The 23,886-nt window shown below is 52.8% G+C and overlaps 1 protein-coding gene and 1 long non-coding RNA gene across 3 annotated transcripts; one reads left to right on the top strand and one right to left on the bottom strand.

Moving 5' to 3' along the window:
* Window positions 1–260: 260 nt before the first annotated feature.
* On the top strand, window positions 261–5,705 carry EGR3 (early growth response 3). 2 transcript variants are annotated; one of them, XM_038573824.1, is made up of 2 exons: window positions 261–566; window positions 1,887–5,705. In XM_038573824.1, the coding sequence occupies exons 1-2, from the start codon at window positions 413–415 to the stop codon at window positions 2,894–2,896; spliced, it is 1,164 nt and encodes a 387-aa protein (XP_038429752.1). In that variant the 5' UTR covers window positions 261–412; the 3' UTR covers window positions 2,897–5,705. The 2 variants fall into 2 exon arrangements, with proteins under 2 accessions (XP_038429752.1, XP_038429753.1); XM_038573825.1 differs by lacking the exon at window positions 261–566 and adding an exon at window positions 903–1,066.
* Window positions 3,598–23,640, bottom strand: LOC119865948. Its single transcript, XR_005378686.1, has 3 exons — window positions 23,198–23,640; window positions 22,440–22,527; window positions 3,598–3,736 (listed from the first exon to the last, which is right to left on the bottom strand). It is a non-coding gene; the product is annotated as an uncharacterized LOC119865948 (long non-coding RNA).
* Window positions 23,641–23,886: the final 246 nt, after the last annotated feature.

Below are 23,886 nucleotides of genomic sequence, written 5' to 3' on the forward strand. Positions count from 1 at the left end.
TGGCGGCGGTGGCGGTGGCGGATCGGGGGGCGGGGGGGGCCGCCGGCGCGCATCTGTTTGTGAGATCAATACTGAGGCCGCGTCCAACCCCCTCGGACCGAGGTTCCCCCAGCCCAGGCCCCCCACCACCCCCCCGCACACGCCCCCCCCCCCAGCCTCTTACGGCACCAGCTGAGGCACCCAAGAGGATTACCCCCCCTTTGCCCTCTCTCCCACCCACCCCAAAAAAGAGAAGATCCCCTCCCCTGGCCCACCCCTTCCCCTCTTCCCTCCCCCTCCCCCCGAACTTTCCCTCTCGCATGCTTTTCCCCTGCACCACGGATCGCCTCTCGGATGCCGCTTGCCTGGAAGCTGCGTTAGGAGCGAGCGGCGGCGGTGGCGGCGGTGGCGGCGGCGGCAGCTCGGGAGTGCTATGACCGGCAAACTCGCCGAGAAGCTGCCGGTGACCATGAGCAGTTTGCTAAACCAACTGCCTGACAATCTGTACCCCGAGGAGATCCCCAGCGCGCTCAACCTCTTCTCCGGCAGCAGCGACTCGGTAGCCCATTACAATCAGATGGCTACAGGTAAGGGCGGCGGGGAGGCGGCGAGGCTGCGAGGAAGGAAAGGGAGAGAGGAAGAGGAGGAGGGAACGAGCTAGCGATGGATGGATAGATGGCTGGCTGGCTGGCTGGCTGGATGGAGAGATGGATGGATGGAGAGATGGATGGATGGATGGAGAGATGGGGGGCGCGCTGGAAATTTTCCGGGGGGCGAGTTGCTTTTCCCACCCACTCCTCCCGCCCTCCCCGATCGGGAAGGCTCGGTTGGCGACGCCACGGTAGAGGCTTCGGTTCTCCCGGGTGGGGGCAGCCGCCGACCAGAGGGAGGTAGGTACGAGCGAGCGGCTCCGGGGTTCTCCACTTAGGGGGCGCGATCGCCAGGCTGCGCGCAAGGCGTGGTGCTGTCGCCCCCTTTCCCGGGAGGAGCCCAGCGTCCCTTTCACCCGCGCTCTCCCCCCCTTACTCCCTCAGCCTCCCACCCGGGATGGAGCCATGTGCGGCGTGGAGTCCCCGCGGTGGGAGAGGTACTGCGACGCTGCCTTTCCGGGGCGTTCAGCAAAGCCGTGGGGGTGTGGGGACGGCGGGGAGAGGGAGGGGGTCCACCGGCGCGGGGGCCGCCTCGGGGGGCGATCCCCCAGCCGTGGAGCTGGAGGAGAGGAGCCACTCCCGCCATGGAGACACGGGCCGGTTTTCCGCCGCCCTCCACCCTCGCTAGCTGAGGCTGGGCTTTCCCCCTCCAGCAAGAGCCGAAAGCTCCTCCAGGCCTGGAGAAGGCTGGGGCCCGGGAAGGCGGCGGGAGAGCTCCCTTGGCGGTCAGAACCCCTCTACGCGCAGAGGACAAAGCGTCGGAGCGCTCCGGGTCAGCGACCCGGGCGCGGTGCGCACGGGGGGCTTCGTCGGGGCAGGAAAGGCGCGGCGTCCCGGCGCGGACAGGGCTAGGGGAAGAGGCCGAGTTGTGTGCGCTGGAGAGCGAGAGCCCGGCGCGCTCCGGGTCTGAAACTACCTGTAGCTGCTGCTACCTGCCCGCCCCACCTCGGAAACAACAACAATGCTTCTCGCGCGCGCGCGTGTGTGTGCGTGTGATACGTGAGTGTGTGCGCGGCGTGTGCGGTGTGTGTGCAGCAGCCACTCCACACCCCGATCCGTAGTATTTTGCTGTATCCAGGTTGCGCCCGGGAGCGCGGCACCGCCCGCTTTGCGCCGGGGCGCAGCTTTCCTCCTACCCCGTGCGCTGCTCACTCCACCCGGCCGCACCCTCCGCACCTGGGCAAGGACCTGGGCGCCCCGGCCCGGGAGCCGGCTCGGCTTCACTCACCCCTCCCCTCTCTTCCCCGCTCTCCGCAGAGAATGTGATGGACATCGGTCTGACCAACGAGAAGCCCAACCCGGAACTCTCTTATTCGGGCTCCTTCCAGCCAGCCCCCGGCAACAAGACCGTGACCTACTTGGGAAAGTTCGCCTTCGACTCCCCTTCCAACTGGTGTCAGGACAACATCATTAGCCTCATGAGCGCCGGCATCTTGGGGGTGCCCCCGGCCTCAGGGGCACTCAGCACGCAGACCTCCACCGCCAGCATGGTGCAGCCGCCGCAGGGCGACGTGGAGGCCATGTACCCGGCGCTGCCCCCCTATTCTAACTGCAGTGATCTCTACTCGGAGCCTGTGTCTTTCCACGACCCCCAGGGCAACCCCGGGCTCGCCTATTCCCCCCAGGATTACCAATCGGCCAAGCCGGCCTTGGACAGCAATCTCTTCCCCATGATTCCTGACTACAACCTATATCACCACCCCAACGACATGGGCTCCATTCCGGAGCACAAGCCCTTCCAGGGCATGGACCCCATCCGGGTCAATCCGCCCCCTATTACCCCTCTGGAGACCATCAAGGCGTTCAAAGACAAGCAGATCCACCCGGGCTTTGGCAGCCTGCCCCAGCCGCCGCTCACGCTCAAGCCCATCCGGCCCCGCAAGTATCCCAACCGGCCCAGCAAGACCCCGCTCCACGAGCGGCCCCACGCGTGCCCGGCGGAGGGCTGCGACCGCCGTTTCAGTCGCTCGGACGAGCTGACCCGGCACCTGCGCATCCACACGGGCCACAAGCCCTTCCAGTGCCGGATCTGCATGCGGAGCTTCAGTCGCAGCGACCACCTTACCACTCACATCCGCACGCATACGGGCGAGAAGCCCTTTGCCTGCGAGTTCTGCGGGCGCAAGTTTGCGCGCAGCGACGAGCGCAAGCGCCACGCCAAGATCCACCTCAAGCAAAAGGAGAAGAAGGCGGAGAAGGGGGGTGCGCCCTCTGCGTCCTCGGCGCCCCCCGTATCCCTGGCCCCTGTGGTCACCACCTGCGCCTGAGGCTCGGGCCCCCAGATCCCCACTTTTCCCCTCCAGTGTCTCCCAGCTGCTGGCCTGAAAGCAGCGGGAAAGCTAGCTACGGAGGCGCAGGGGCCGCGCCCTGGCCTCTCCATGGACGTAAGGTCCCTTGTTCCCCTTCGATGTCCCCCGTTTCCACCCTTTCACACCGGCCAACGGTCGGGGGCCAGGGCAGGAGGCGCCCTCCCTTCGCTGCCCCCCCTTAACCAAGGCGTGGGGGCGGAAAGGTGGCGTCTAGCCCGCTTTGTTCAGTTCGGATCGTCTTGATCCAGGGGCCGCTGGGCCGCGCCAAGGACCTGCGGGGGACTGAAGGCGGGGCCCGCCCAAGCCTCGCCCGACCCAAGCACCTCACGGCTCCCCCCACGTCTCCCTCGGTTCCCCCTCGAAGACCCGAGAGGGGGAGGGGGTAAGGAGCGCACCAAAGCGCAGAGCTTGCTGCCCGCCGCACGCACGCGCGCCTGCGTGCGGGGATGCGCGCGAGTGTGCGTGCTCGCGTGAGTGTTATGTGTGTGGGTGTGTGTGGGTGTGTGTGCGCGCGCGCGCACGCGTGTGTGTGGGTGTGTGAGACTCTTGAGCTGAACTGGGCTGTGTCCACCCCAAACTCTTCCCCACATCGGGTCCCCAGGCCGCTGGGGGAATGTCCCAGGTTGGGGGCCTGCACGTGGCCGGATGAGACGGTCTTCCATCTGCTCGGAAATAATGTTTCTTACAGAAATGCCTCGGATGCCGCCGCCGCGGGGCTGCTACCGCCGTGTAGGGTTCGGCCCCTCAGCACCCCTCCTTTTCCGAGCGCTTCCCTCTTAGGCCTCAGGGCAGTTTGATCTGCGGGGAGACGGAGCAGCCATCACTAAACCTGCCTTGTAACAGATCTATTTCCTCAGCCCCACTTTTCAAAATCTCTGTTCCTGAGTTCACCCTCGGCCCTTTCTCCCCCCTCCTCTCCCTTCGCTCTAAGCCTTTTCCCATCTCTTTCAAAATCTTCTTCCAGAAAGGCAGGCCTCAACCAGCCACCTCATTTCACCATCTTTCTGTTTTTGCTCGCACGTACCCATTTCTCCTTCCCCGCCATTGATGGGAAAACAGGCTCATTTTTCATCCTTTGTCATGGCCAACACAACAGGTAGAATTAAAATCTATGTGGTGTGTGTGTGTGTGTGTGTGTGTGTATGCATGTATGTGTATATACACGCATACATGCATATGTATATATAACACACACACAATATGTACTCCTAGTAAAATAAAATTTCTAAGGTACTTGGCTATCCAGTGCAGTGCACCGGGATAAAGAGAATTTGTAGGTATATAAGCTTTAAATGATTTATTTTTTATGAAAAATTTAACTGATGAGATTATATCTACATAGGTATGTGTATGTATATATACACATATGTATGTATGTAGGTATACCTGCATATACACACATCTCTGTCCAAATTTTCCTTAAAGATATGGGTATTTTTGCATTAATCCATGTTTCTGAATGAGGCATATCTTTTCCCCCCCGTAGCCCAGTCTCACCTTCTCCCTGCCCTACCTCACCTCTTCTCAGGCACCCCCTCCTCCCTAGCGCTTCCCCCACACAGGGGTGACTCTTTTGAAGTGGAGTAGTAGGGAAGGTTGCTCTGACACAGCTTCCAGCACAGTCTTGACTGAATGTACTGTTCCCTATTAGCGTTATTTCTCCTGTGGTCACTAAGCTGCCCAGAGAGAAGGAACAAAGGTCTGGAGTTTACAGAATGTCTGTTTTTAAAGTCACTTTATGCGTTTCCCACTTTTTTTTTTTTTTTTTTTAAGAAAAAAAGCATCGGGGGTTTTTGTTTTGTTTTGTTTTTTGTTTTTTTTTTGGGGGGGGGTTTGTTTTTTGTTTTTTGTTTCCTTTGGTGGTGGATAAATAATACTAAAAGGAGTCTAGTGAAAGGGAAAAAAATCAAAGAGCAGGGGGATTGTGAATTTCCAGGTACTTGGACTTTTTGTAGGAGAGAGAAGAGGGTGAAGTTTGCCAGGAGGGCCCATATTTTTTCAGCTGAAGGGTAAAATCTTTCTTTGCAGAGACAGTATTTTGCTGAATACTTTTTATAATGTGATGATTATTAAAAACAAAAATTTTGGTCACTTCAAAGCTGGAAGGAGGAATCAAATATCCTTTAATATTTTTTCCTTGCTCCTTCTGGTTTATGCATGTCACTGCATGATAATCTGAGTTTTCCTTTGTTTTAATAAAACTGTTCTCAGACATTTAAGCTTAAACTAAGAGAAAAATAACTTTGTTGCCAAAAGGTTGTGCTATCCAGATTTTTTATATGTCTGCATGTTTAAAAAAAAAACAACAAAAGAAAATGCACTCTAACTTATGTGAACTGAGAGAAAAAAATCAGGTTTTAAACAGGAAAACCTATGGGGAATGATATTTTTTGAAAGACTTTTGTATAAAGTTGAGTACTTAGAAAAAGACAAACCAGATGTAATATATTTTGTGGATGTTTTTATTTCTTGGATTTATAGTACCTTATACTAAGGTTAAAAAAATATGCTTGATATTGTGAAAAGGTGAAATTCTTCACCAACATTTCATTTGCTCCTTTGTCACATTGTTATGCCAATATAATATAGTTAATGAAAACAGCATTTTTAAAAACCGAAATATTGAAATGGTGTAATGTTGTACCATTTGCACTGTGAGCAAATGCTAATACAGTAAATATATTGTGTTTGCTGACAATCAGCCGGCCTATAAATCTCCTTATTTTATTTCTTGTTTTCATAGTATAAAGTTTTGGTTTGGCCTGTTTTTTTGTCTTGTTTTGTTTTTGGCTGCTTGTTGGTTTGATAGGTTCTTATGCCAGGTTTTGCTGTTCTTGCTCTGAAAACTCAAGGTGAAACATGGAATTTGGCCTTATTAGAAGTTGGTCAGAATTTTGCGCGGGTTCTGGTGTTTCAAATCCAGTGTCGAGTGTTTACTGTGGTTCTAACAGAATAGAATTCTTCCTCCATACTGCTGAGACTCTCAAACTGCCAGAGAGATGAGGCTAACAGATGAAATAAACTCATGGGAATCAGGACTACTGACCGGAACTTTCTAGAACCCTTCTCCCTGGTTTCTAATGGGTTTTGAGGGTAGAGAAGTGGGGGGTCTTCTAGTTGATAAACTATGCCTCTGGAGGTAACAGGGCACTCCAGAGCAGGACCCTGTAAAGTCTGTACAGCAACACTGAGTAGTGCTCTTGCTAAAGCTTTTGAAGCCTGAAAAACAGGTGGAGACTTGAGAGAGGGTTCTTCAAGGTTGGCAAGATAACCAGAAAGATTGGAGGCTCTATTGTGGTCAGATAATTGGGAAAAAATCAGATTTTAAAATTCTGCAACTTCAGTCCTACTTGGATGGGACTGTCCAGGCCTCACTATTTGTAGCTGCCTGGGAAAGAGGGTCTTGGCTGAAACCACAGCTCTTATGAACTCCCCAGGGACCCCATGCTTCTGAGAGGAGTAAGAACATTTGGGATTTGGAGAACTTACAAGGAATATTTTATATAGCATTAACTGCTCACATTTTATGACTTCTATCTCCCATAGATGTGATGCTTCCCCTACTCTATGAGCTTTCTTCCCCAGAATCTTACCCTTTCTTAACTGAGTTCCTATGCCAACCCTAGAGCTTTCTCCCGGTTCTCTTAAAGAGATATGTATCCACCACTTTCTTCGTGTGTCCCCCATCTCCACCCTGCTCCCCTCACCTTATTTCCCGTGAGTCTTTACAATCCTTTATCCTCGTGAGGCTTGTTCTAGAATGGTCTTTGGGCAGATCTATCCTTTCTCTCCCTTTCTTCCTGATTGCCCTTTAAAACACTCAGTTGGGCTTCTCTGTCATGTATTTTGCTTACCATCTGCCTCAGTGAAGCTTAGGGGCAGGAGCTCCATGTCTGATACTGCACTGTGTAAATATAGCACCATACTGCAACTCAGGGGACAGTGTCTTGACACCTGAAGCAACGATCCAGTGACAGAAACGTAGTATAGCGTCCCTGCTCAGAAACTACTCTTGCTGCCCCAATCAGGCCCATCACCCAGAAAATGTGGGTGGTATTTCTGGCTGGCTATAGTTACCAAAAAGTTGAGGGCAGACCTGGGTGGAGGTGGTGGGTTGTGGCCTTAGAAAAGAATGTTTTTGAAGTTCAAGACCAATAAAGAGAATGCGGTATGGAATCTTACATTTTCTCACCCACACAATTCTAGGTCAGTGGCTGCCATCTTGAATTCCCTTCTCTCACCTCACGAAACTTTCGAAATTCCAGACTGCAACTATAGCCACAAGGAAGTGTCCTTTTTTAACAAAGCGAATCCAAGATGACTGAAAAGTCCTAATGATTGAGTATATAATCCACCTCTTTGCTAAACTAGGTATTTGCTTCCAGATTTCTATGTGTTTTTCAAGTGCATATTATCAGAGAAGGATAGCGTCACTGGGTGTCTTCATAGTTAGCATCCAGCCCCACCTGCACCTTCCCCAATCAGATCAGGCCTTCAGAGTTACACTTTCGTCAACAGTGTACTATGCTTCATGATTAATAAACTCACTTCCCATTGGTGCATATTACTCAACTCAACCTGGTTCAACCACTGGGTGACAATATGGCAGCCCGCCTGGCTGGCACCAGCCCTTGTGTGGTGTAATCTCTGATTCATGCTTTGTAGCTAGATAAGGCTGTCCCAGATAGCATCACACCAGCAACCCAACCTGCCTGGGTTTTGTAAATATGGGGAGAGGAAACTCAATCCTCAAACTTAGGGATGAAGTAGGGAGATGGGTAGAGGAAAGGGTTGGTGGAGCTATCATGAGAAGGAATAAATGGAAGCTTTGCTGGGAGCAAAATCAGGCATAGAAGTATGGAAGAAGTAGAGGCACAGCTACATACAAAGCAACTTCTAAGGTGTTTAGGGGTAACTGAAAGGATTTCTCTCTCTCTCTCTCTCTCTCTCTCTCTCACACACACACACACACACACACCTTGGGAGTGGCTTGCGGAAGGTGATGAGTCTTTGCAAAATTGTACTCTGTGAACTAGGGCTGGATACAAATGAGGAGATACTTCATGAGAAGCAGAGGCAAGGAGTGGCATATGTTTTTAAATGGTGGTGGCAGTAGTGATGTGTGTGTGTCTATGTATTCTTCTCAAGGATATAAAAAGGAATACTAAGGTGGATGATATTAATGGTAGCAAGGTAATGGCTTATGGCCAGTCACTACTGATCTCCTTTTACTAATCCAGAATATGCCTGCCATGGGTGAGGGGGTGTGAACTGCCTTTTCTTGCCCTTGATCAGCTCCCCTGGTGCCATGGATAAATAAGCCTAGGGAAAGTAGAAGGTCTCCGTGAGTGTCCCAAAGACTAGAAGTCATACCAACAAAATCTTAATGACTAGGGGAAATGACTTTCTAAAAGGTACAATGGGGTTTTCAATATAGGTCGTGATCCTAATTCTATCCCAAGTGGTTCTTTTTGGAAAACCACTCTCTGCATGGAGAGGAATGAGGCCCCCAGAGGAAGAGGAGAGATCAAGTGACTCTTGGAGCCCTTCGGACACACTAGTCCCTGAGACAATGCTGGGAGCAGTCATGCCCCCATCAGTCATCCACAGTGGCCAGGGACATGTCTGGCCTTGTCAGCTTCTCCCAGCATCCCAACTCTTGAAACTTCACCACTCTTTCTGCCTGAAGGTTCCTTTCTACCCCATCTCTCATATTTTCAACAGCTGATCATTTTCACAGTCTCTGCAAGAACAGAGGTGGGCCAGGGTTGGGGGCAGTGTGATGAGGCTTTCCCAACTTGCCCTAAAGTCACTGACCTATCTCCATGCCCAGGCAGGAAGGGACCAGACCCTGACTCACTTGCCTAGGATCCTCATCCCCCATCCTCATTACGGCTGCTTCCTCGGGCATGGGGAACTGGGACAGTCCCTACCTCTGCCTCTGCTGGCCACCAGGGGCACAGTGCTCCTCTGGCCGGCTGACCTGGGTGTGAAAACAGTATTTCCTCCCTCCCGACAAAATGCGCAGATGGCTAGAAGAAAGGTTTCTGAGCAATCTTACTAAGGAGCTGACACAAACATGGCCCAGAGCTGCAAACGAGAAGAATGAGAGAATCCAAGATTCTAGATGGTGCTGGCTACTCAACAGAAAGGCTCTAATGTCTAGGTTGGGTGGGAGTTTGACCACCATCTGATTTCTTTAGTGTTGCCTAGGCCGCTTCTTGACCTCATCTCCAGGAAGGCCCTAACGCATTCTCTTAGGACGAAGACATGGGGCCTCCCTGGTTTATTGATACCCTCCTCTCAAGGTCCCTGGACAAGGGACAAAGAAGTCACTCTCTGGTCCTCAGAATGCCTCTCCTGGACCTCAGGCAACCCACCCTTAGCCTATAATCTCCTCTTCCGTCTGTTCCTGGGGCCTCTGCAACTCCACCACCGGTCCCATCCAATCACTACCCACCATTGTTCTCTGGGCCCTGATCATTTTGCAAGGAGCATGATCACAAGTCCTTCAGGCTGGCTTTCCTGGTGAGGTCTGCCCAGGGTCTGCAGCCCTTCACCTCGGGCCTTCTCAGTGGTATCATAACCCACCCAGAAACAGACTGCTCTTTTCTCCCAGCTAATAGCTGACTTGAATTCCTGTTTGAGTTCCCCACCGAGTTCCTAGTTATGGTCTTAGGAATGCTTCCACCTCTTGGCTTCCTGGGGGGAAAGAGATGGCTGACACCACTAAGGCTGGGGACACCCCAACCTTCCAGAAGGGCAGTCACCTTTGTCTGAGGATCTGTATTCTCTGCGGTGGCTCTTTCCAGGGGGTGGCTTCCCACACACACACCCCTCCCCCATGCATCAGGTCCCTGTCTCCATCAAAGGGCTAGAGATTAGTGACCAGAACAGAACTGGACCCCCAGGAACCTTGGCTTCTTCTCAAGCATGGGCTACAAGAGCTCTAGCACTTTCTACTCTTTGTGTTTTGCTCCTCTGGGTTGTCTGGGTGCCTGATGGTCTTCCATTCCACTTTGTCCCCTTCTAGAACCTCCCCACTTAAGAAGGTCAAGCTATCTGAGCAGAAAGGCAGAAAACTTCTAGTGCCTGTGTGACTCCAGGGCACTAAAGAAAGTCTCCTTTGGAGCACTTATTCCTCCCTCAAGCTTCTGTCCTGAAAATTGGGGGGCTGTTTGATAATCCAGCAGCAACTTGGCTTTTCCCATGGGGCTCTGAGCCAGCTTTGGAATCACCATCTCCATCTCCATCTGAATCTCCACTCTGCCACTTATGGTGTGACCACTGGCAGGTTTCTTAGCCTCTCCACACCTGGGTTCCCTCTGGTCTTAACATGGCATTGTAGGGTTCAAATGACGCAGTGTATATGGTGCCTGGCTCATGATGGGTGCTCCATACATATTGCTTATTTCCCTTGTCCTGTGTCCTGTCCCCTTTCCCCATCCTTCAGAAACAGATGCAAGTAAGAAGGCTCTGTCTCCACCAGGGATCCGCACACCCATTCAAATAGAGCCAAGGCAGTCTCCGGTCCTCAGCACTCGCTCCCAGCTCCAGCCCTCTATGGGACATCTGTATTCTGAAAATGGATCCTTTCAACCCCACCTCCTCCCTCCAGTCCACCCAGAGGACACAAGTCCTGTCCATTCCCAGCTGCAGCTGCTGGTCATTGTTGTCATTTCCTGGCTGGCTCTTGACCCCATCCCAGGTCCTCTTGTCTCTCTCACTTAGATGGGTGGATGGAACACCTTCCTGATGCAGTATCATCTGCAAAGTTAATTAATGTGTCATTGGGCTGTTGCCTGCTTCCTGATCCTTATCAGGGATTTAAATAAAACGCAGCAGCCCCAGTTCCTCCCCGTCTGTCCTTCTCTCTGGATCTGAGGCTTGTTCTTAGTCATCCATCCTTGACCTCAGCCTTCTGGCCAGTTCTCAGCTTCCAGCCTCAGGGCTGAGGGACTGCCCCCGGCCCAACCCTAGTTCGGGAGCAGAAGCACCACCCAGGGCTTTCGTGGCAGTGATGTTGTAGGAGAGAATCATGTAGAGCAGGGCCCTTATCTCATCCCACCCCCTTGAGTGGGTTCCCCCACATTTGTGGAGTCATAAGGGACATTAAGAGTCCAATACCCTCTTTTTCAGGAAATAAATAAATAAATAAATAAATAAATAAATAAATAAATAAATGCCTCCAGAGGTTCCATGACTTTTCCAAGATCACATCCAATAAGGGAAGAGCCAGGACTTCAGATCCAGATGCTCAGTGGAGGGCCCCATAGAAAATGTTGATTGCTTCATTTATTCAGTACTATTTGTTAGGGGATATAGCAGTGAACAAAGCATCCTTCCATTCACAAAGCTTCCCTTCTTCAGGCCAGAAGCAGGTAAAAAACATATATGTTGGATTGTGATTTGTGTCAGAGAAAAATACAGCAGAGCAATTGGAATGAAAAATCTTGGAGTAGGAATAACAATTAGATAGGGGGCAGCTAGAGCCGGCCTCAGTGGGGAGGGGCCTTTGTACAGATGCAAGAAGTGCTGGAGGCAGTCCTGTGGACATCTGGGCAAGAAGGGGTAGCAAGTCTAAGGCCCTGGTGGTGGTGTTCTTGAACTATTTAAGGAGCCAATGAAGCCAGAGTGGCTGCTGAGAAGTGAGGAAGGGGGTCAACCGCAGGAAGAAGGGGAGAGGGTAGGACCTATGCTGGGCTGCCAGGCCTCCTCCTCTCTGCCCTCAATGATCACCCTTCCTCCACTTGGCTTTTTAATCCCCCCAACTGCAGTCTTCTTAAACTTTATTTCATGTCCTTTCAGAGGCCCCTGCTGATTCCTAAACCCCAGTTTGCTTGCCCAAGGAGAGAAAGAACTGCCTCCTTCGAGAACCACAGCCTGAGAATCCTTTCTTTTCCTGCTGACATTTGCCTGGGTACCAAGTGTCTAATAAGATGGATGACTCTTCCTGCTGCCCAGTCTCAAAATGGGAATCTCCCTTGGCCTCCTCTCACAGAAATCGTTCTTACAAAGCCAGCTTCCTCCTTCATCTTAGCTGGATGGGCCATGTTTCCTGCCTTGGCAAAGAGCTGACGAATGGCCAAGTTCCTCCAATATGGTCATATTCTCACCCCTACCCTGAGCCCTTAATGTGCAAGATGGGACATTCCTAAAACCACTTGACCCAGTATACCATGAGCCATGAGCTCTGTGTCCCAGGATTGTCACAAATCTTGGTGCTCTGGCATTATCTCTATAGGCTTGTCTAAACCATTTATTTCATCTGGACAAGAGAAATTGCTTCCCTCTGCCCTTTCTTTGGTCTTCCATGTCATGTCTTTCCAAATGCCCCTCTCAGTCTGTCTTTCCTTGGCAGCTTGGCATCATCCAGAACTCCTTCACATTTCATTTGTTCATCCGTTAATTTTACGAAAATGTATGAAGCCAGGTATAGTGTCTGTCTGTGGGGTTGGGGGGAGTGGCAGGCAGCACGAAGATGAACATGACAGGACACTCTCCCTGCCCTCAAGGGTATTTCATTCTGTTGGAGAAGAGGCAGACACCTAAACAGATTATTTCAATACACTGGGCCTGGTGTCATGTAATGGTGGTCCCTGATAGAAAGACACCTACCTAAATCAGAGTCTGGTGGGAGGTGGGGGAGGCAAGAAAGGGAACTTCTTGGAGGATCTCAGAAGGTCCTCTTCCACGTCTCTCATAATAATGAAACCAAGGCACTGAGAACTCACTACCTGACAAGTGTTGAGCTAAGTGTCTCTTTGTAAATTATCCTATTAGACTCCAGGTAGAATGGATCTACCCCAGAATGTTCACCTGGCACCCTGGGGGGCTGCTCACTCTCTTGTCCCTTTCCTCAAGGAGGAAAAAGAAAGTCTCAGTGGCCCACAGGCCCCAGGAAACAACATACCAGCTTGGCATCCCTGGAGCATGCCCAGCTGGCTTGGTGGAGGTTGTCCAACCCAGATGACACTTCTCTGTGTTACATTCTGGTTGCTTCTTCTTGCTACAGGCCAGACTTTTTCAGAGCTGGGGGAAGGGTTATGTTGGGGGATCCATCTTCTGGTTCTCCTTGGTCCACACAGAGCATCCCTCTGGCTGACTTCCCAGCCCACTCCTCATTCCACAGCCTGAAATAGTGAGCTGGAAGGGAACACTGTCCTCCATTCTCTTCTCTTTGGGCACTTAAGAGTTCTGCTTCCACAATTCCAAGCATAGACAAACCTCTGCCTTCCTCCCCTCGGCCTACTCACCTACTTCTCTGTTGCTACCGGTTAAAGAGCTCAGGCCTCTCAACCAAAAGACCCAAACTATAGCTTTGGCCTTAGTATTGTTCTTCTCTCTGCGTTGAACCATATCAGATCAAAAGATAAGAGATAGACCAAGTCAACCTCATAACTTGGTCAAGCATCTGTTCTCCCATCTTCCATCTGTAGGGGGTTATTAACCCCTACTCCACATGGCTGCTGAGAGGTCGACTGCAATGTAAAATTATGAAGGACTGCTATCCCGTCCCAGAAGCCTGAAGAAGACTGTTGGGAAACACTTTTCTCTTTCTACAGTGAATATTCCAGGCTGACGTTCTAGGCAGAGCTAGGAGCCGCGTCTGAACTCAGTGACTCTTCCTACTAGGTCAGATGAGAAAACCACACAGAGTTCAGATGGTTCAGAGGTGGCAAATCCGGGAATGGTCCTTGTTTCATTGTTATAAACTATCTCCTGGGTCTAAGTGTACTGAAATCCAAATCCAATGAGGATATATATCATCAAACCGCTGTATACCTCTGGGACTCCTTTATGTCACTCCTGTACCGCACCCAGAGAGTTAGGACACCTGGCTCCTGATCTTGACTTTGATATGAGAACAAAGCTGCATGATGTTTGCAAAGCCATAGCCCCCCCTCTGTGTCTTCAAGTCCCCATCAGAAAAGTGAGTGGTGCTAGTGGTGGATCCATATGGTACTTCAAGCTTGGATGTGCAGAGGTGCCAGGACCATCACCCTGTGCATACAGGACCCACCCCTCCACCTTAGAGCTGGAGGACTGAGCCAGGGCCCGGCAGGGGCAGGAAAAGGAAAAAGCCTCTGTTTTTGTCCTCGTAGGCCCGAACCTGATCCTACTTGCTGCTGGCCTCTTTCCATCCCATTGACTTCCTGGGGCCTCTCGTTCTCTGGGCCAAGCCAAAGGTATTTAAGATGACATTTAGTGAGATCCTCTGGTTTGGGGTCTCGGCAGTGGCCTGTGATACATGGATCAGCCCCAGGCCATGGACTGGAAGGTGCCAGAGGGTGGCTGGCTCCTGAACAGGAGGGAGTAGCAGAACTGTGGAGGGCTCAGAGCTCTGCCTGTGGGCCTCCACCCTGTGAATTCCTATCACTCAGAATCCTCTGTTTGGGGATATTAGCCCCAAAGAGCCTCTGCCTCTCCTAAGGGGGCCTAATCTCAGGAGAGGCTACCCCAGAGGTCCTGGAACCTCATTTCTTCTTCCCAACCCCAAAGACCAAGTGTGCTTCTCCCCCATCCTCCTCCCAAACAGGCTGCCCGGAACCATTGGCCCCTCCCTACCGGCCCGCCTTTTCTCCCTTATCTTGAGCATCACCCATTTCTTCCATCCCTCCCCACACTGGAGCGTCTGCTGGGTTACCCAACCACCCCTAGGTCAAGCCTGTGTCGGATGGGTTGAGTCATTACCTCCATCTCCTCTCCAACCCTCCCAAGGTCCCAGGGCTTGGTCTGGTTTAGCAAGCTGGGAGGGAAGGCTCCATCCCTTCCATGTGGGTAGGCTCCAAGGCTCCACAGGCCTCTTGGGACCAGGATTTTCCTGGTATTTGGCCTGACTTTGTCTTCTCTGGAACAGTGCCTCATGGGCACTCCTATGTCCTCAGCACTATAGATTCCCCCCCTCCCCCATCACCAACGAGACCACCCAACAGATGGCCTGAGTTTGCTTCCTGCCCATCTCTCCACCCCAGCTCCTTCTCTGGCTAGTCATGGAAACTTGGACACAGCAACTAGCCTCTCTGGGCCCCTTACGGGCTGACACTTCCATAAGGTGGTGGTAATAGCACTGTGCCTGCCTCAGGCAGGACACCAGCCCAGCTGCCTTGCCAGGTCCCTTAGGTCTGCTTGCCCTCTGCTCTCTCTTGCCCTTGCCCCAGAACGCCTCCTCTGCCACCATGTGGGATTCTTGGTTCACCATGCCCCTCTTCCTCATGTGCCAGCGGTCCTTGGCTCCTACCTCTCTCCCATCCACATCCTCTCACCCTCCGGCCTCCGAGGGCTGTCCTAGGAGAGTCTCCAAACACCTGACAACAGGCTTCCCCAGACAAATCTCCCAGAGGTTCAGGTCACTGCTTCCCTCTGCGATCTCCCCACATTATCCAGGAAACCTACAGGCTATGGAGCACAGCCCAGTTTCCCCCACCCTGGGACAGGAGGATGGGCTCTGTCCTCTCCCTGGCTGGTCTTGCAGTACTCGGGGGTGGGGGTGGGGGGATGGGGGCCTGGGCCATCCCGCTGTATATGGCCTGCTCACATGACCCCCATCTCCGTGCATGCCCGCAGCACCCCACTCTGTTCTCCCACAGCCCAGGCTCCCTTGCTTGCCCTCCCCCTCTCGTTCTCTTTCTGTGCTGCGCTCCTAGAACACACCCTCCCGGCCCACCAATCCTACACAAGCCACTGTGCCTTACAAGCCTCGCGGCTTCACAGTCTCCCAGGCTGCCTTTGTGGGAAGGGTCTCTGCGGTCTACTCCCTGAGCCCTGAGCCCCTCTCCCAGGGAGGAAAAGCAGCCCCAGGCCCCCAGGGGCCCAGGCAGCCCCTCCCCAGCCTCTGGTGAAGGGAGCAGGAGAAGGAAGCATGGTCGGTTCTTTTCCCTGAGACTCCTAGATTTTGCACCAAAATGCAGGGTGTGCTCCTGTTTGCATTTTTTTTTTTTGTTTCCTTTCTGAAAATAACCATGAAACTATCATTTCCTCCCACTGCCTTTTCCCTATCTTATTTGGATTAGCAGAGTTGCTGGGAGAGGTGGTTTGGAGCCACTGGCAGCCTCCTTCTCTGACCTGGGTCCAGAGAGCTCACAGGTGGCTTTTGAGCAGGTGCTGCCAGAGGGGCACCAGGTCCCACGGTGGGGAGGAGAGGGGCACAGACGCTGGACACCGTGGAGTCCCGTGACTCCCTCCATCACAGACCTCAGGCAAACCAGGTTTCTGCCCCGCCTTGTCCCCAAGTTGGCAAATCCTGGGACCGACTGTGCCCTGGTTTCCCCTCAGGCGTAGCTTCTGGACGTGGGGGAGGGGCCAGCTGCTCACCCCCATTCTTGGCTGGCTGGAGGGGAAGCCACGATGGTTGCAGACTCTCCTAGTGAAGTGGAGGGGATCCACACAGGAGAGTCTGTCCTTATATAAGAAGGAAAATGGGGTGCATGCTGGGGGGTATATTATTGTGTTTCCCGTCCAGTGCCTCCTCCCATTCGGCCATTCTAGGCATTCATGCTGGTCCTCCAAGAAGCAACCCTCTAAGGATACCAGATCCAGGTTGGGGTGGTGGACCAGAGAGGCCCCCAACGGAACCTGCCGCACACTCCTCCCAAGTACCTCCAGGTCCAGCCCACTTCCCATAACTTGCTTGACAAACTGGGTTCTCACTACCTCCACCAGCCCATGCTGTGGAGGCACTGGTTCCACGGGTCTCAAGCCCTCCAACACCTCAGGCGGTGAGGAGAGCAGTCAGAAATGAGGGGGTGAGAAGCCAGCACTCCTTGCCCTGACTACTTTCACAAGGCACCCCATACCAAAGGCTCGGGGCCCCAGCTATACAGGATTCCAGTCTCCAAAGTCCACAGCTGCTTGTCTTTGTGTCTGGTTGGGAGGGAGGGCCCCTGGGGTCCAGGAAGTGACGATGCCATCCAAGGCAAGGGATGCCCAAGGTGAAGAGGGGCTAATGCCTGAGCAGCACCCATACCTTGGCCTGGCCTCTGGGGCAGGGAGAGTTTGTGCCCAGCACCCTCCACACCTTCCCTTAGCCTCTCTGCCCTGCACTGCGTGCCTTCTCTGGGAATTCGTTCCCGATCAGGCCAGAGGTACAACAGGCTAGGACTGGAGGCACACTGGCCTGGCCCAGTGGCACCACTGGTTCCTCCTACGGAGCAATGAGACCCTTCCTACATGCTGCTCCATGCTGGTCACCACCTCCTCAGTGCGCAGATTTACCCTCAAGAAGCCTGGAGTAGTGGCGTCTACCCCAACCACTGACGCCCTTCTCTAAGTCGGCCTGCTATAGTGGAGACCTCCTCCCTTTCTTTCAGGGTCCTTGACTGCCCAAAAGACAGAAAGCCTGACATGGTGCCCTCCCTGCCCCCACAGGCCTTCCAAACACATCCATACCATGCACCCCTATGGTCCTGCCCCATCTTCTCCAGCAGGACCCTTCTCCACCCCCACTCCCTGTGCCAGGCTGAGCTGCTGGGCTATTTGGGGCTTTGGCCGGCCTTGCAGTGTAATCAGTGCCTCAGGATAATTGCCACCTGCCCTGCCGGTGTCTGGGGGCTGTCTCGGCCACAACAGCAGGGGGCGGACACTGGGCAGCCAGGCCCAAAGTGAGGTCAGGCTAGGGCAGTCCTCCCCACTCCCTGGATCCGCTCTCATCGTGTGTGGGACCTGCAAGGATTCCCGAGAAAAGCCATGCGCTCCTGGGGGCTGTGCTCACCTGGGATACCCTGCGGCTTTTGTGGAGAGCAAAGGGTTCTCCCAGCCAAGGGACAAAAGTCCTGAGGCCACTCTATCACCCACAATCACCTCCCTGCACTGCCATCTGATATCAGTGGGTACCCCTCCTGTCTGCAAGCTGACCTCTGGGCACTGCCACCGCTGGAGCATGGGCTTTGCAGCCAGAATGACTTGTTGGACCATCCCAGGATCTCCTGTGGCCAAGCCAACCAAGCCTCATCACCCTCCTTTGGGAAGGTGGCAAGGGTTATTGAGATGGCATATGAGTGAGAATCCCACAAATGCTAGCTCCCTCCTCTTTTGCTACTTTCTTTTCTACTCCAAGGCAATTTAGATAACCTGGTTTTAAACACCTGTCATTGTCACTTGGCCAACTCTATGACTTTGGGCAATTGGTTCAGCCTTGGTTTCCTCATCTATAAAAAGGATCATCAGAGCAGCTGCCTCATCAAGCTACTGTGAAGAACATGTTGTCTTGGGTCACCTGGTTGGCTTGGTCAGTAGAGTGTGTGACTCTTGATCTCAGGGTTGTGAGTTTGAGCCCCATGTTGGGTGTAGACATTATGAATAAATAAAATCTTTTTTTTTCAGCAAGGTAAATAAAATATTTTTTTAAAAAACAGAATACAGTGTTGAATACATGTCAAATGCTTCACTCAGCACCAGTAGCACTCAACAATGATAGTTATTATGGAGAACTGTGAAGAGCAAAGAATGGGTGTGGGGAGCGTCAGAAAGCCAAGTGTGCCACAGTCAGGAGACCAAAGCCTGAAGAGATGTGCTGGAGCTGATGGGACAAAGCACACAGCAACCCCAGTGCCTGGACATCCTCTGTGACAGCTAGGGCTCTGAGGGTGAGGGGGACTTTTCCCAGAACTTCTCTCTCTTGCAATCCCTTTTGCTCTAAGGTGATGCCCCTATAAGCTCCTCATTTAAAGAAAATTTGCAACAGCAAAATTAAGATGAAGTAGCTTTGATCTTGGGAGATGTCGAAGTAAAATTGTTTCCTTTTCTTTACTAATATAATCCCAAGGTTATTTGTCCTAATCCTTGGAATTCTTTACAAGGCTATCCACTAGTGGCTAGCCAGTGGGAGGGCCATTCAGACAAATTTCTTCTTCCCAGGATGGAGCAACACGGGTGGGGGGATGGGTTGAAGGACTGACCAGAGAGAACAGGATTCACAGGGTCAGCCTGTCAACATACAGCCCAGTTCCATCCCTCCCTGCCTCAGAGCCTTCCCCAGGGAGGTGCTGAGCTCCCATCGCTGGCACCCAGGTCAACAGGACAGACCAGGAGGGCACCCCGGCTCTTCTGCCCCATCAGCACCAAAGCAGGAGCAAAGGCCACCCAAAGTACCAAAGACTGTCCCCTTGATAAGCAGAGGAAGGGAGAAGGTTGGAGGGTAGGGCCTGGAAAGCAGGGACTAGTCCCCACCTGCAGGAACTGTTCAACCCCAGGTGGCGCCCTGCAAGCCCCAGGCCGAGGTGGCACTTCTTGGCCCCTCCACAGCCTGGGCACCAGCCCCATGTCACAGCCACTGTAGACTCTTTCCTCCTCTTCGGCCACCAATGTTCCCTCCTCAGGAGCTGCAGTGACTTCCCTGTGACTTCCCTTTCCAGTTGACCCTAGACCCACCTAGAGGAACAGGCCACCTGGAGCCAACTCAGACCCTGGGGAGCACAGGCTCAGTGCTCCTCTGGTCAGTTCTCTTTTCAGTGGGCACCTCCTAATCCAGGTCGAGCTATCAGGGGGCTGCCCAGCCTTGACAGAGCAGCCCTTGGACTGATGCCCAGGACACATGTTGTCCAGGGGGATTGTTTTCCCTCCTGGGTGCACTCTTTCTCACTCGCGTCTCCTCCTTGGCTTCTGCGAGCTAATCAGGGAGAAGGAGGGGGAGGAGGGGGATGCTGCTTGCCTTCCCCGTTATCTGCAGCAATCCACGGTGACTAATGCTCCCAGTTGGTAAAAAGGCAGTGTAATCAAAACACTTTTTTTTTAGTCCTTAAAGTTAGTCATTCTCCCAGAGTGGAGGAAAAAAAAGCCCACAGCAGGCACCATGAAATGCAAGCTGAGAGGCTCACGCTGCGGGTGGAACTAAAGCATTGGCCATGGGAGCTCCCTATGGGTTTGAGGCCCGGTCCTTCTTCCTCCTGGACCTTGGCTAGCCCTCCTGCACACCCTCCTTTCTTCTTGCTTTCCTTGACATCTGGGCTGTCTGATCCCTAAAGGGCTTCCATGCCAAGTCCGGAATCTGCCCTTTTCTCTCACCCTGCCAGGTGCTGCCACCTGCTGGTCCTGAGCTCGCCAAACTGGGGGAAGCATATAAAAGCTCCCAGGATGAGGCCGGGCACCGAATCCCTTTAGGTGCCCAGTCTCCTGCTGGCCCGCTCTCCAGCCCCAACCCAACCGTTCCGTGTTTGTGCTTCTCCTGTCCCCGACTGTCTGCTGCTCCCTTCCACTTTGCCTTGGCAGAACTATAGGTTGTCAGAAGTAGGAACTTCTAGAATCATAGGTAAGAGGTGGGGTACCATAGTGGCAAAAAGCATGAGGCTCAGGGCCAGGCTCCCCAGGTGGGAATTCCATCTCCCTACCTACCAGCTGTTCTTTGTGCTGATCACAACAATGGTACCTACTTCACAGGGTCATTGTAAACAACAAAAACTGAACCACTGAGAATAGTGCCTGCCATGTTGTGAGTGCTCATGATATTTACTAACTCATAATAAAAATAATAACAGCAACTAAATGATAAAGTAGAATGTACCTCATTAGTCATCCAAGGCAGACATTGCTAATCAATCACAGAACTTCCCCCACCAATGGCAGACTCCCCAGAATTCTCATATGGTGCCCCAAGCAGCCAGGAATAAGCAATTCGAGATGCCAAGTGGGATGGCACCCATTTGCCATCCCAGATCTAACCTGGACTCTTTATGTGGCAGTCAAGAAAAAGGAGACCCTGAGGAGGGAAGAGACTCATTCCAGCTACTTGGGAGACATAGCCGGGGTCCAGACAGCTATTCCTGGCCCTGACAGCTTGGCTAGCCCAGCCTCTGACTCGCCACTTTGCACTGACATTTGAGCCATTGAGGTGTGCTTCCTGCCACTGGAAACTCTTACCCTCATATCTTCCATCAGCCCCCACCCTTGGTCCTCTCCCATGCCCTTGGCCCATGGCTGCTCAGGGAACTCTGTTGTTCTGAGACATCTTGCTGAGCAGATGCAGAGCAGAGGGAAGTGGGTAGTGAAACCAGAAAAACCTGAGGGTCCCGAATTTACCCTGCAGGAGACTCCCGAGGAGCACAGACCTTCAGGGCTGCAAGGGAGCTCAGCCCATCAATTCGGCCCCTGAAGGTGAGTCCCCTCAGTCTCAGCTCTTATGTTGTAATGAAACCCCTAATGGCCCAGCTCTGGTTCTGGAATCCTTGCTCTTAGCTGATCAGAGGTCAGCAGGGTGAAAGAATGGGAGGGTCAGTCCTAGACCTCTGACAAGACCAGAGAGGAGGGTCAGTGGGGAGCACTTACTTACCAATTTCTGAGTGAAAAGCTCCAAGGAGAGGGGAGGGATGTGATGGCAGGACTGGTTCTTTGGCTGCTCTCCCTCTGGTATAGAACTTTGTCCACCCAAGCAGATCTCTGCCACCTGAACACTCTTTGAACTTCAGACTCAGACTCTGGGGGAGGAAGCAGCTTCCACCAGGCTTGCAACCAAGAGCATCCACCTCTGTCTGAAGCTCCTCTACTTTCAGCTTCCACGTAGAAACTGAATTTGCTCCTTTTCCAGCCCTCTCCTGGACGGGCAGGATCAACCTAACCCGCACGGTGCTGTTGCTTGGTTGGTTCCCAAAAGAAAGACATAACTCCCAAGCCTGGTCTGGATACCCTATGGCTGAGTTTTCTATGACAGTGGGAGGTGTTGATGCTTCCTTGTGTTCAGCTCCCAAGGGATCAGTGCCACAAGGCATGGCACGCTCATGGAAGGAAGCTCGGGGGTCCACGGAACAGCAGGGGACCTGGCCATCCATCCTCAACCTGGCACACTTCAGGCTGAGCAAATGAGCCACAGACAAGGAGTCAGAGCAGGCACTTTCCTAGAAGGCCAGCATTCTTTCCAGGACCCTCAGAGGTCCTTCTGGCCTCATCAGAGCCAGGGTTGGAGGTAAGCAGCACAGCCCTAGTTGGGCCTTGGGCTGAATCCTTCCCTCCCTCTCCCCCAACCCCCCTGCGGGCTCTGAGATGTCACTGATCCCTCAGAGCTGCTCTGAGCTTGCCTTTCTGTTCTGGCCCCACCCCACAGGCCTCCCCTATTTTCCTATTTCCTGAGGACCTCTTCAGTCAACAAGACAGTCAACGTAAAACCTCAACATGTTGGCAACTTTGGTGATATTATCCAACCACTCATCTTCTGGACAATGGGGCCAAGGCTCAGAGAGGGGATGTGATTTCCTGAGGTCAGTCCTAGTATCAAAGGTGGAACCAGAGCCCAGGACTCCTCCAGACTCTTAATTCAGAACTCATCATTCTTGACCTATGGGATGTTCCTGCTATTCCCAGCCATGAAACAGTCTTCCCCTGGGATATGGTGATGGCCTAGGCTAATACTTTTGGAAATTCTTTAGCACTTTGGGGGAATAACACAGAGCATGAGGAAAGGAAGAAGCAGGTGGGAGAGCCATCCACAGGTGTTAAAATGCCAGAACATTCATAAACCACAGCACCCATCATCCATCCACCACACCTTGTACAAAGCAGCAAGGACTGTCCTTACCTTTGCCTACTCTGTCCTGGCTGCTCTTTGGTCACTTCTCCTCCTCTTTATTCTTCAATATGCTCTAGTGCTCATTTTGGCCCATTTCCTGAGGAATAACACGGTGATGAAACTAATCTGTGTAACGCACTTGAGGGCCCACCCTTTATCGGAAAACCTTGGTGGAGTCAAACTCAGACCCTCCACAGAGGAAACAGGAAACACAAACGAGGGACCATCTCCTGTAGAAAGTCCTCTGAGCCTCTCTACTCCTCCTGACCAAGCCGTCCACGCTCCCCTGAGAAGGCAGAACAAGTAACGTACATCTGTTCAGTGGCTTAGCTGCTCTCCAAATGACCCTAAAACACTCAAGATCCATTTGAAAGAGAATTCCCAGAGAGAGGGCCCTTGTGGATCTGGCAGTTACCTTCACGGGCTTCACCACCTGCCTTTCTCTTCTAAGGCAAGGAGGTTCTTGGGGGTAAGGAGGCCAACACAGCCCAAGACCCCAGGCAGCTTATGAGGAACTGAGACCCTGAACTCTGACTTTGGGAGACCCAAAGTGAGCTGCTTGCCTGGAGCTCAGGTCCTTTCTCGGCCAAGACAGGTTCCTCTGCCTGGACCGTCTGCAGCCCTCATCTCAGATCAACCCGGTTAGCGTGCTTTGCCTTCAGGACTTGGCTTCTCCTAGAAGCCACGTACAGCTTGCAGGAGCCCTTGACTGGCAGCCCAGCCCCCTGTCCTTTCCCATCACATGTGATTCTTTAGGTGCCCCTTACCTCTCCCTCTGGGCAAGTGGCCCTGGGACGGATTAAAGGCAGGATCCACCTTCTTTCTCAGGGTTGTGACCTTGAGGTTGCACAGGGCCCAGCACATGGCAGGATCCCATTTGTTAAATGACAGAGTAAAAAGAATGGGACCGGTCACATCCCCTGGGTTCTGTAAAGGGGAGCGGAGAGGGAAGGACTGGGAGACCTTTACTCTTTGTTCTCTTCCGTTGGGTCAATCTACAGAATGTTTCCAACCCAAAAAGCATCTATTTTATATTCAGAGCCTTGTGCCATCTTGAAGAAGGGAAGATCCATTTGTGTCTGTGTTTGTAGGGGAAGGTCAGGGTGCACAATTTAAAAGACACAAAAATCCCATACGGTGAATGTAATCCCCCCCTCTTTCCCCCAACTGGCTCCTTCCCCCATCAACAAGGACTACTACTGTCTCTGGATTAGAAGCCTTTTCACAGAAAAACTGAGGCACTAACAAGGTTAAGAGGCACGAATGAGAATTTTACAAGTCAGTGTCTCAGGACCCGGGGTCCCCACGCCGCCCCCCCCCCCAGCCCCCCAGCCCCCCAGCCCCCCAGCCCCCAAGGCAAGGCGCGAGGTCGCGGGCCGGGCACACCGCGCGGGGCGCCCGCCGCTGCAGAAGGGTTAATGCAGCGAGGCCCCGCCCACCGCCCCGCCTCTTCCGG

This window comes from Canis lupus, chromosome 25 (assembly GCF_011100685.1).
Source record: "Canis lupus familiaris isolate Mischka breed German Shepherd chromosome 25, alternate assembly UU_Cfam_GSD_1.0, whole genome shotgun sequence".
Classification (NCBI taxonomy): domain Eukaryota; kingdom Metazoa; phylum Chordata; class Mammalia; order Carnivora; family Canidae; genus Canis; species Canis lupus.